At 44.3% G+C, this 13,179-nt stretch overlaps 1 protein-coding gene, 1 non-coding gene and 2 pseudogenes across 3 annotated transcripts in view; 1 reads left to right on the forward strand and 3 right to left on the reverse strand.

Annotated features, from left to right (window-relative positions):
- Positions 1–1,726: 1,726 nt before the first annotated feature.
- LOC144497294 (laminin subunit gamma-1-like) overlaps positions 1,727–13,179 on the forward strand; it is a 64,779-nt gene continuing 53,326 nt past the window's right edge. For both annotated transcript variants that reach the window (XM_078218328.1, XM_078218327.1), the window contains exon 1: positions 1,727–1,951. In XM_078218328.1, coding sequence (XP_078074454.1) covers positions 1,858–1,951 — 94 coding nt within the window. In that variant the 5' untranslated portion in view covers positions 1,727–1,857. The remainder of the gene's footprint in view (positions 1,952–13,179) is intronic.
- LOC144498009 (U2 spliceosomal RNA) lies at positions 8,829–9,010 on the reverse strand. Its single transcript, XR_013498600.1, has one exon. It is a non-coding gene; the product is annotated as a U2 spliceosomal RNA (small nuclear RNA).
- On the reverse strand, positions 9,105–9,307 carry LOC144498070 (U2 spliceosomal RNA; annotated as a pseudogene).
- Positions 9,535–9,690, reverse strand: LOC144498025 (U2 spliceosomal RNA; annotated as a pseudogene).

Here is a 13,179-nt window from a genome sequence, read left to right on the forward strand (position 1 = left end):
ACCCTTCAGCAGCTTAGGAACATCAGGAAGGGATGTCAGTGTGACCCTCAGATTGCAATGCACAATGGAGGAGTCTGTCTGCCTTCAGTCCGAGGTGAACATACCAGCATGCCAAACCCCTTGGGTGGAGTGTCAGTTTCAGTGTGGAAACTGGTGCAAATCCTGCCAGTCCCGTGTTGCAGTCTGGACTGCAATTTTTAGGCACTTGGAAAAAAAATTCCCCACATGAAAAGCGCCGCACCAGTGGAGCGAAGCGCCTGATCCACCCGCCCCGTGAGTCATCTGTGCAGATCTATCAAGGGATGCTGCATGTAAACAACTCCACAGAACTTGCTCATAGTCAAGCCAGGAGGATGGCAGTGAAGAAGCCTGTTCCCCACTTCACAGAGAGGGCCCTTACTCGCCTGCTTAATGCCATAGAGGAGAGAAGGGGGACAATCTACCCTCAGACTGGCAGAAGCGCCTCCAGCAAAATCTCAAATCCCGCCTGCGACAGGGTGGCAGCACTGCTCAGTGCCAGCACCCTCCACAAGAGGACGGGCGTGCAATGCGAAAAGAAGATGAACAGCCTATTCCGTTCTGCCAGAGTAAATGCTCCCTGTTTCCTCTCCACACTCCACCTTGCCGTCACTCCTTGGAGCAGGAGCGGGCCTGTACTGAGAGAGAGGTGGGTCTGTGAGAAAAAAGTGAGCCACTGCACCTTCATCCAGATGACCAAACTCAAGTGAGTTCTGTGTATCCCAGGCTATTACTCTGACCATGTACTAATACCATGTTCCTTTCCTTGCATCATCTCATCAACCTGGCACATCCACCAGCAGGGTCCCAGCACCCACCCTCAACACCACCTCAGGGGAAATCTTAGAGGACAACATGAATGAAGTGTCACAGCTATCACTCATACCATCCACCATCGCAGAGACATACACACTTGCATTTATATAGCAGCTTTCACAATCACTTGATGTCTCAAAGTGCTTTACAGTGAATGAAGTACTTTTGATTTCTGGATACTAATGACATCAAGGTAGATGGAGATGATACGGGAAAGTGGCATTGAGGTAGATGACCAGCCATGATTTAATTGAACAGCGGAGCAGGCTCAATGGACTGAATGGCCTACTCCTATTCCTATGCTGCTGGTGAGATACCCCTTCCCTACACCATTACTCACACTCAATGATTGGTCACTTGTGTGGTGCAGAAGGGTGTCCGGTGCCTGTGAATCATATTACAGCTTGAATCTGTACCCCCAGGATAAGAGGATGAAAGAAACCTCACCTATTTTGGCCAGAATCCAAATCCCACCGGTTATGCTAATAGAACTAACTTAAATCAGTTTGTTTCCTTTAACTGTTCATGTGTACTGATAGGTAATAAGTTACTGCAAAGCGATTCCAATATTTTGTCATTGTTTTTATTTACAAAGAGAACAAGGGCTTGAGTATTTATTTTACAAAAAGTGATGACATAAAGTGGAACGGCTCTGAAAACATTGGGAGCACTTTACCTTTCTCTGAATTGGTATCTTCCAAATGCTTGGCATGGTTCCAGAAATGGTCGGCAAGGCAGGGCAGGGCAGGGCAGGGCTTGATATTTTGCAAGAGTTGAGGTTGGTTCTGAATGATGGAGCAGAGCATGTCTGATTACTGAGGGCTTGGCTCCTGTTCACGTCTGAATCACGTTGGGAGACTTCGGATCGTTATTTGCTTGCAGAGTATTCTGAGATGTGTCAGAGTTAGTCAGACAGGGAGGCAATATAAGTTCACTGGGTGAACTTTTCAGAGTGTACCTTTCTTCTTCTGCAATAAACATCGGCAGTTAACTCGCCGCACAGATTGAAGCTCTTAGTTGAAGATGAATGCATGTTTCTCACTGGCACTGACTGGCTTTATTTTTGTTTCATCCTGTGTGTCCGGCACCTACGTTTGGAATGGTAGCAGATATGTAGGTAGGTCTCTATGCTTATTTTTCAATGGTTGAAGCACTACAGCTAAAGTATTCAAGGTATTACTGAGTTGTGAATGATCAGTTTACAAGATAAAGTACAGTAGAACGTGATTGTAATCTATTTTGCACTGAACTGGTTTTATAATATATTCAACCTATGCACTAACTCATTACAAGTTCGGACTGATAGGTAGATCATAAATTGTGCAGGCTTTATTTACTGCTGGGCTATATTAAGGGAGCGTCGTGCTGCAGTGTTGGGAGCTACCTGGATTCTCATTTTATTTCCTGGGGAGCTGGCAGAGTTTTAATACAAAGGGAAGTCTGTGATGAAATTAATTTGTTAATATAAAACAGAAGCAGGCATGTTGTTTTTCCAATTATTAATAAAATTGAGTTGAGTTGAAACACAAGTCTCAATCTGACCAATGGGAGTAGGGTGACCATGTGGTTAAAATAACAGTCGCTTACTCCTAAGGGTGACCCCTAAGCGCTCCCACCTGGTGCCATTTGAGGCCCACACCTTTTGGGGCACCCACTCATCATAGGCAGATTTTGGTCACCTCATTGTATATAAATTAGGGTCCTATAATTCCATCAGGAACCCAATGCTATCTTAACCTAAAATGGACAATCCTACCCAGTGCTGGACTTGTCAGTGAATGGTATCTCAGAGACACTGATACTGTATTTAAAGCAACATTCACCTCTAGCTAATTGGATCACAGCACGGTGGCACAGTGGTTAGCACTGCTGCCTCACAGCATCAGGGACCCAGGTTCAATTCCAGCCTTGGGTCACTGTCTGTGCGGAGTCTGCATGTTCTCCCTGAGTCCGCGTGGGTTTCCTTCAGTTTCCTTCCACAATCCACAGATGTGCGGGTCAGGTGGATTGGCTATGCTAAATAGTCCCTGAGCGTCAGGGGGATTAGCAAAGTAAATAAGTGGGGATAGGGTCTGGGTGGGATTGTTGTTGGTGCAGGCTCGATGGGCCGAACGGCCTCCTTCTACACTGTAGGATTCTATAATATTTATCTATTTGGATTGCCTGATATGTTGGGTTGCTTTTTGCTTGCTTATATTGCCATTTCAGCCTCAATTATCTCTACCTGCTTATCATGGTGCAAATTTCATTTGGAGAAAGAGACAGCAGTAGGAGCAGTAGCAGCAGCAAAGTAGAGGGTGGGGGGGGGGGGGGGGCGGGGGAACTGCTGGTAGGATACTCTACTCAACATACAGAATGTACAGGTCAACAGTCACTTTCTGAATGAGCTCATGACACCTTTTTACAAACACTGAAACACAGATAGAAACAAAGCCAGGTGACCTCCAGGAATATTACTGAGTCACCAGGAAGATAAGGAGAGGTTCGTGTATCTAGACAATTCTGGGGGCACCCAGCAATCTGCCTCAGAGTCTCCAGCCTCATGATGCTGTGCTGCATCCTGCATAACCTCAGCACACAGAGAGGCCTGCAGTTGTAGGAGCAGCAACACCGATAAGTATCAGACAGGGAAGGCAGGAGGAAGTAGGGGAGGGGATGGCCTAGTGGTATTATCGCTCAACTATTAATCCAGAAACTCAGCTAATGTTCTGGGGATCCGGCAGATGGTGGAATTTGAATTCAATTTTAAAAATCTGGAATTAAGAATCTACTGATGACCATTGTCGATTGTCGGGAAAAACCCATCTGGTTCACTAAAGTCCTTTAGAGAAGGTAATCTGCCATCCTTACCTGGTTTGGCCTCCATGTGACTCCAGAGCCACAGCTATGTGGTTGACTCTCAACTGCCCTCTGAAATGGCCGTGCAAGCCGCTCAGTTCAAGGGCAACTATGGATGGGCAACAAATGCTGGCCCAGCCAGCGACGCCCATCTCCTATGAATGAATAAAAAGAAGTAAAAGTATGAATGCCACCTCACTGCCTTGCAGCAAGAGTTATGAATGATCAGCTCATTGTTCAGTGATTCTGGTGACCTGCTCATTTCTCTGTCCTGATAGCTTAGATGGAATTCCTCTGATTACATCCTTCACCACTCTCTGCATCTTGGAAAACAAACATTCAGGCCTTTCGGACAACTCATATGCCAATACCATACTGACAATAATGTAAAAGTGTTTAAGTTAATAGCAAATAATAATTGGCTTTTATTTATTTCTCAGGTAAGTGATGAAAATCTATAGTTCCTTTTTTTATAGAAGCTCCAGAACTCTATTCCTCCAATGAGGTGTCTCCTCCTAGCTTCAACAAACCCAGTGTGAAACTGCTGTTCCTCGTATTTGAACCTTGAACTGTTCTTGGCTGGTGACGTAAGGTTGCTCTAGCTTGAGTGCCCGGTGGCACACTGGTGTTTCTTGGCTGATGCTGAGGTAGTCTGGCCCAGCTGACTTATCCGCACCCTAGCAAGTATTAATCCAGGTGGTAGAAATCGTACAGATGTTTCAACATCCTCAGACATCCCATCAGGCCACCACTGCTCTTGTGTGGCTACAGGAGGGCAGATAACAGAAAGAAAGTGACTTCTTGAAAGCCTCTAACATTATGGTTCTTCAACCTGTCCAAAATGGCCTTAAAGATGAGAAATCAGAAAAGTCTAGCCCTTTCATTCTCCAAATTTTGGAGGTTACAAAAAGACTCTGCTTCCTTAGGATCTGCCTACTTGATAAAATGGGGAATCAACTGTGAAAAGCATCTTTCCAATTGAGATGATGCAGCTGATGAACATGTTGGGTCTCTGAAGCACTGATGCATTATAGAGCTTTGGCTGCTAAGCTGCTGGCACAGAGCTTAGGAACATTGCACTGCTTTCACAAGATTGAAGGCCCACACCAGACCAATGCTTATTCATATGGTTCAAAAAAGGAATAAAATAGAAAAAGAATGGATAATTACAAATAAGTTGATCCGGGTACTTGTCAAGATGAGTTAGTTTATCTTCAAGAGTATTATGACTGGTTAAAGATGCACAAAGTTGATAGAAACTCTGATTGCAGCTTCAAAGGGAAGCTAGACCGGGGAGTTCTAATCTGTGATGCTTGGTGTCAGACATTCACATGGAATAGGTTTAGATCAAAACAAGTGTCTCGAAACCACCTGTTTTTTTAAATGTTTGACCTGTGACTATCAGATGTGTGTTGCTCAAATTATAGAATGCTGCAGAATGGTTGGCCTCTTATCTCGGTTATCAGTCGTACAATGTGCCTTGGTTACATTGTCGGTATTGTGGGGAGGGCCACAGATACGATCAATGATGTAATCTTACTAGGCATGAATCTTGTCAATCTGGCTTTAGTCCAAGCTGCAGAACAAACTCCTACCTGACTTTTTGTTAAAATGGACATATTGCTGGTTCCAGTTGGCAAACTTTTGTGGGACTGCTGTAATTGGTCTTAGTGCCCTGAGCTAATAAGTCAAGATTCCTGTCCCTGTTTCCTATCTACCATGGTATGAGGTGTAGAGAGGAACAAATGCAGACTTGATGCCATGACCTCTCATAAATAATCTCCTGATGCTCATTTTCTGGGCCAGTGAGGTAGGGTACTCAACGTAAACCATACATCTGCATAAAGAGATGGAAGGGAGTCAGAGAAAGTGATTCTGAGAACTAATCATTAAAATATAACATTCCAATTTCATTCCATTCTTCCTTACTGATTAACTGATCACTGCCTGATCACTAATCTTTACCCCCTTGCTGGAAGTGTTCATGTGCTGGGTGTACCTACACCTCAGGGACTGCAGTGGTTCAAGAAGGCAGCTCAGCACCACCTTCTGAAGGGCAACCAGGGATGGGCAATAAATGCTGGCCTAGCCAGTGATGCCCAAATTTGTAAATTAATAAACAAAAGTCCATGATCAGTAGCTTAGCAATACTCCATGTCAAAGCTATGGTGCCCATTTGCCCATATCCCAGCTGGAAGTCCATGAATGCTGAAGGGGGCAACAGAAAAAGTGGCAATAACATTTTATTCTTCCCTTTCTCCAATTCACATGACATTGTGTGGGTGTTGTTTAAATTTTGGTAGTGGATGATTAAGAAAATTCTAATGTGTATGAACAGCAGTTGCAGTGAGATGTGAATCTGGGACTTGGATTCAACACTGTTTATCAGTTCTACATTGCTCCTAACTACTTCAGTCGACATTTCCTGCTGGATTTTTTCTATGAAATTTAGAAAATTACTGAGATTTGAATTGAAAGCAATTTGAACAACAGAATTTTTAATAACATAGGCTCCAGAACTACTTCGACATCAAAGTTTTAAACAAGAGGTGATATGTAAGTTAACTTGTACAGGACCTTACTGTGAAACAGCACTTCAAGAAGGTGGTTAACAGAAAATAGGGATGGATAATAAACACTGGCCTTGTCAGAGATACCCATATTCTGTAAATGAATAAGTAAAAGAAAAGAGAATTCTTGTCCTTTAGGTAAACCAAGGATAGTATCAGGATATCAATTTGAACCTTTTCACAGGGTTCTGAGATTTGTAGTTGTTCATAACAATTGTCTTTTTATGTGAAATTCGCGGTGGACTTGAATTTGCTGTTGTTATTTTCAATTGGCCTAAATTGGATCATTTTTAGGTAGAAAAACTTCTTGCCGAAAAATAGACTTGACAGAAGGGTAACAACGAATCAGCAGTTTGTCCACACTGGAAAAGTTTGGTGCATCGCAAAACTTTATTTTTAAATAAACAATCAAGGGAGTCTAACAGGCCAAGAGACAACATGTTCATCTATGGCTGACAGAAGTATGAGAAAATGTAAGATTAGGAGGAAAAAGTTAAATGTATAATGGAAACCACAATATTAGAAAGAGCAAGTGCATGACAGAAAATAGTGAATAATCAAAAGTGCGCAAATGAACTTTTGCTTTCAACGAAAGGGGAAATTTTTATTCGCTTCATTTGAAATAAAATGGGCTGAAGGAGAGTTAAAATCGAGTATCTGTTTTTCTCACCTGATGCCAACGTGTGGGGCACGATTCATCCAAATCAGCACTAAGAGCCCATGCCAATGGGAAAATTGGAGTGTTTCCCATAGGTGCTGACAGCACCTGTCAGGTGGGATTCACCCAGATGATAGATGCAAATTTATGCATCGTGGAATCACGCCAGCCAACCCTGCAATACCACAGCAGTGGGTGAGGAGAGCATCTAACTGGTGGATCTTCCACTTTCAGCATCTTTGTGTCGGTCTATTTGATCTCTTCAAGAGGTCCATTTTCATTCTTCAGTGGTGGGTCAGTGATATCGGGTGCCTTCTCAATATGACATCCGGATATGACAACGGGACGTGTACAATCAAGCCTGCTCTGCTGTGGGAGATGGCATGAAATCCCTGAATAATTAATTATGCCAGGGAAGGAAGATATGGTCTGGTTTCTCATTGGCCTCCACCCTCCACCCCACCCTTGACACAGAACTTAGCCCCAGATGGAAGGCTTCCACCTTTATGTCAATAGTTGAGGTCCCTGCCTGACACAGATGAACACCTTATGAACATATACTTAATCAGAGACCAATGACCCAGTTAGGACACTGAGGTAATATTAATAGCCGACAGGCTGGAATGACCACCGTAACTCTAGTCCCTTTTCTCACTTGTGGGACTGCTCATTCCCACCTTCCATTTTACCTGAATATTGTTGGCTGGCCTCAGGGCTTCTTGATCTTTACCTGTTTCCCCCACATCCATTTTGAGCGGGCAACTAGTTTGTGGGATGGTGAAACTGGCCAAGTTGCCCGTGGAGACTTCAGGTCTGCGGGTTATGCTGCTAAGCCCTCCATCCCAACTTCTGCTTTCCACTTGGGAGTTAAAATCCACACTAAAGTTAATTTTTAAAATAAATTCTTTCATCGCCAACAACTATTGGTCTCCCAATACAAAGATGTGTCCCCTGCAAAGATGATGACTTGCACAAAAATTCCCAGCAAATAATTAAGGTTAATGGGAGTGTAACTAGTTGAGCCCCATTGTATTGCACTCTGAACAATTGCAAATTTAGGCATAAGAATAATGATGCCTTGGTTTCTGAATCAAAGCCACACCCAATGACTGTTGCATACAGGGTAATTTCTTTGTGGGAGAAAGCGGCCCTCTATAGTGTTAGTTGTTTAAGCTGATCTCAATAATTTATGGTTATAAAACAGTTTTTCCCACATCCACAATCTGCACTATAAGTTCTTTTAGGATTTTCTTGTAAGTGAATGCTCATTTAAGAAGGGGCTCTTGTAATGGTTGATCTGAGTAATTCATCTGCCCACTTTGGACCAAGAAGGTCCCAAGTTCAATTCCTGATCAGTGCTGAATGATATGACTTCAACCATTCAGAAGTGGAGACCCAGTAATTAGACAGGGAGTGATGGTGTGGTACATACTTGCTTTCTTTGGTAAACACCATTGCCCATTTTGATGTGCTGAATATAAATGTGGTTTTCAATAGGTATGGGGTATTATTTAGCAATCCACACAGCAGTAAGCTCATTTATACCACAATTCTTTTTGTGGTACACTCTCCCAGTTCTTATTTTCTCTTTCCTTTTTTCGTGTGATGATAGTGTTAATGGCATAGACGTTATGTATCTGGGCTGCAGTTCCAGACATGTTTCAGAAAACGTATTTGCTGATTTGGAACTGCGTAAGCAACATTTCGCTTCACTTACCCCAACATTGGTCACAAACCACTATTCCACCCAGTCTAGAATTTGAAAGCTGAATCAGTGTTGAAGCACCTGGATTGTGTTTTGTGAATAATATGTCCAGCGCAGCAAAATGCTTAGAGGAAACAGACTTGAATTAAACATTCAGTGCTATATTGAAGACAGTTTAGAATCCCATATTTATCTTATAACCATTACATTTTTCAAATGTCTTCATAGTTTCTTCCTTCCAATTTCCTTCAATGGCCGATGTGTGGAGTGGAAGGAGCAAGCCCCTCTCCCACCGCCCTGTTCCAAAAATCTGCTTAATATTTGGCCCCCAGATAGGGGACGTATCAGATATTAAACTGATAGAACAGATTTTTTTTTGTACTTTTCCAATTCAATCAAATCAAATCCAACTCAGAGTCTCAGCAAGTTGAGACATTTCCGATCCAGGCTGGTAAGACAGGGCAAGCGACCATTTACCCTGTCCTGGGCCTGATCTACATGAGCCAAGCTGATTGGAGGAGCAAAGCAATTCCTCCTCCAAGACTTGAGCTCATTTGCATCTTAGCCAAAAGGCCAAGATGCCGCTTTTAAAAATTGCTTCATATGAAACATATGAAGCTTCAGTGTAACCTAATGACCTCAACCAAGTGCAGCATCCAATCCATACTACACCTGATCTTAGCCAAAAGGCCGAGAAGCGATAGCCTGTAAACTTCCACTCGGCCCCCCTCACTCCCTTAGACACCACCTTTCACTTGCGTCTGGCTGGCCATGTCAAAACAGTCGCCCTGACTAAGTGCTGCAGTTCCAGTGAAAGTCAACAGGGGGCATGCTGTGTGTGCCCCACCCTAGTCACCCTGACACCAGCTGGCCACCAGGCAGGTGCTGCCACATGTTCTGCTTTTGACATTCTTGTTCCCCCAAGAGGGATGGGCTGCACTGTTCCTGGAGGCACTGCAAGACCAGGCCGATGCGTGGAGTGGAAGGAGCAAGCCCCTCTCCCACCGCCCTGTTCCAAAAATCCGCTTAATATTTGCGGATGCTGTATAAAATACATACTACTGAGGATTGGAATACAAGAATAAGGAAACCTTGCTACCCATTGTGCAGGGCTTTGGTGGGATCACACCTGGAGTACCTTGTGCTATTTTGGTTTCCACATTTAAGGAAGGATATATTTGCATTGAGAGGTACAGTGAAGGTTCACTAAATTGGTCCCTGAGATGAGAGGGTTGTCTTGCAACTGGACTGAATATATTAAGCTGATACTCCCTGGGGTTAAAATGAATGAGAGGTTATCTAATTAAAACATACAAGATTCTGAACAGGCTTGACAGGGCAAACACTGAGGGGGTGTTTCCCTTGGCTAGGAAACCTAGAACATAGAAACACAGTATCAGGATATGCGGATGATCATTTAGGACTGAGATATGAAGAAATGTCTTCATTCAGAGAGTTGTGAATCTTTGGAAATTGGCACTCCCGAAGGTTGTGGAATGTTCCATCACTGAGTATATTCAAGACTGAGATAGATTTTTGACCTCTCAGGGAATCAAGGGATGTGGAGAGTAGGCAATAATGTGGAGTTAAGGCATACAAGATCAACCATGACCATATTGTATGGAGGAGCAGGCAAGAGAGGTCACATGGTCTACACCTGTTCTGATTTCTTACTTTTTTCATTGAGAAAAATGAGACAAGGACAGAAAATGGCTTCACCATGTGTTGCTTTGCTGGATTGGTGGGTAAATGCATCACACGGTATTGTACTGAACCATTCAGGACAGGTCTCAGTGTTTGGCACCTTTTTTTAAACTGATTTTGCTACAACGTATGTTGAATGATTTAATGTCTGTTTTTATCAGCAAGTATTTTTATAATTTATCTTGTTATGCCATTTTCAAAGGGGAATAAAACTTAGGAAAAATATCTTTTTTACTTTTTTTCACATACAGCATAGAATCATAGAGTCCCTACAGTGCAGACAGAGGCCATTCAGCCCATCGAGGTTGCACGGGCTCTCTGACAGAACATCTTATCCAGGCAGACCCCCCCTCCCCTGCCCTATCCCTGTAACTCCACATATTTATTCCACTAACCTCCCTATCTTTGGACGCTAAAGGACAATTTAGCATGGCTAATCCACCTAACCTGCACATCTTTGGACTTGGGAGGAAACCGGAGCACCCGGAAGAAACCCACGCAGACACAGGGAGAATGTGCAAACTCCACACAGTCACCCAAGGCTGGAATCAAACCCAGGACCCTGGCGCTGTGAGGCAGCAGTGCTAACCACTGTGCCACCATGCTTGGTGCAATCTCCTCTAGAAACACTTGTGACCGGATGAAAATAACACATTTTTTTGGATGACTGTTCTGATCTTAAATAGAAACATTAATTCACAAAGCCTGTGATCCCCTGTGATATACTGTGAAATATATGCACAGCATTTTGCAATCTTTAAGCTTATCTTCAAGCATAAACATATTTATAATGACGCCTATTTTTAGCCTATCAGCACAATCAGAGTCAAACATATACAGACAGACAATGTGCTTACTCTGTGGTTTACAGTGACTATGTCTGGGATGAACAGTTAATGAGCCATGACTGTGATGATTGGGTGCTTTGCATTGTCCCTCTGAGTAGCCTTTGAAACTGGCTAGGGGAATGATCCAACAATCACGGCAGAAGCCCTCACATGCAGGAACAAGCCTTGAGGCCTCCTGAATAAAGAGAAGAGGGGGCCTTTGTGTGAGATCACAAAGCCTAGCTGTAACTTGCCTTTCTGAGTACTGAGTGCGAGTGTTGAATCTGATTCCAGCTTTTCATTCATTTGTAAGAACCAGGTGTCAGGCTTTCAGACAATCCCTTCCTGCACAGCTAGATGATAGCAACTGTAAAAATACAATAAAATGACATTACTAACATATTCCTGTCTCTGTGACCAATACTGAAATCTTGTTAGCTTACTTACTTGGTCCATTTGTATCTTTTAAGACAGGATTTACACAACAATGGATTGGCAAACATTTGAATGACTCTTGAAGGTATATGACATGTAGCAGTTACTCTGACAGCAATTGCGCCTCTGGGACGGATAGTTAGGAGTTCAGGCCTCATTGACATTAATTTGAGGTTGTAAACTATTTTGGACGCCAGAAAACATTTTGATGAAGATTAGATGATAAACCGAGAATCCATTGCCTATCCAGTTGGATCTCAAAACCCTCACGATGTTAATTGTTAAGAGGACGTTTGCTGTTTTCTCCTTGCACCAATTTCCCATAGAAATGGGATTTTACTGTCCTTATCGATTGGGCATCTGTCATCTCCCAAAAAAAGAGATAATTCTCTAACAATTCTGCCTGTTGTTGAGCAGTGTTACCCTGCAAAATAGATTTTGGAGATATTACAAATTTGCAGACACTGAGTGGAATTCTCTCAAAAAAATTCTAAGTGTTGAATTTGCGTGAAAACTGGGGTAATTCATGTTGTTATTTTCAGTGGGAATTCAGAAAAGAATCTCCCACAGTCTGTGCACTGCAGAGGTCACCAGCATGAATATCATTGAAAACTAGAATATCATTAAAAACTATTCCCGCTGGAGAGGGCGGCAACATAACGTTGAGCGGGCAAATGCGCATGCGCCGATCTGTCAGTGCTGAGATTAGCGCTTGCGCAGTGGCCCCACAGTGATGGCCTCTCGATTGCTGGCCAGCTCGATCACTGGCGAGCCCCACGATCCCTGCAATACTGGCCCTCCACCCCCACACCCCCCACCCTTCCCCCCCTTGGGCATGATCGCTGGCCTCCTGATCATTCCTAGACCAGCGTAGACACCCCCACCCCCCTCCCCCCAGGCTGCCATGATCTCCAGCCCCCCCACCGATTTTTTCCCTCCCCGCAGGCTGACCGTCCTCCCGCCTGACCTCCCCCCAGTCCGCCCCAATTGCTGACCTTCCTGCTTCCCCCACCAATTCTGACTGCAGAGTGGCTGTGGGATCCCCACCCCCACCAATCCCATCCCCATATGCTCCGTCTCCTTGGCACTGCCCCATGCCCGATGGGCAGTGCCAAGGTGCCCCCAGGCATTGGCACTTTGCTCCTTGGGTAGTGCAGGAGGCAAAGGCTGGCACTGCCAGTGTGTGCCAATGCCTGGGGGGGGGTACACCCCCTGCCACCCGACCCTCTTGAGGGCCTTGATTGCCACCCCTTCACTCCAGCGGAGTCGGGCCGCTAGCTCCCCGAAAATGGGGCGCTACTGTGAAATATTCTGGAGGGGTGGGAGACACTAGCAGGCCCGGACACTTCTGTCCTGGGCCTGTTAATCGTATTTAAATTGTATTACAATGAGCATGTAAATGGTCTTTGCGCCTCCCTACTGATTTCTGGCGCGGAGCAGACGCCGCTGGACATTCGGAGCTGGGAGACGTAAGCGGGGTGCGAACGCTTGCGGGAACCCCGTGAATGGGCTGACGTGAGAATCACCTGGCCCAATGCGCTACAAATTTAGCGCAGCAGGATGGGAGAATCTCAGCCGCTGTGTCTGATGCTGATCAGATAGAAAACC

Source organism: Mustelus asterias, chromosome 8, assembly GCF_964213995.1.
Source record: "Mustelus asterias chromosome 8, sMusAst1.hap1.1, whole genome shotgun sequence".
In the NCBI taxonomy this organism is placed as follows: domain Eukaryota; kingdom Metazoa; phylum Chordata; class Chondrichthyes; order Carcharhiniformes; family Triakidae; genus Mustelus; species Mustelus asterias.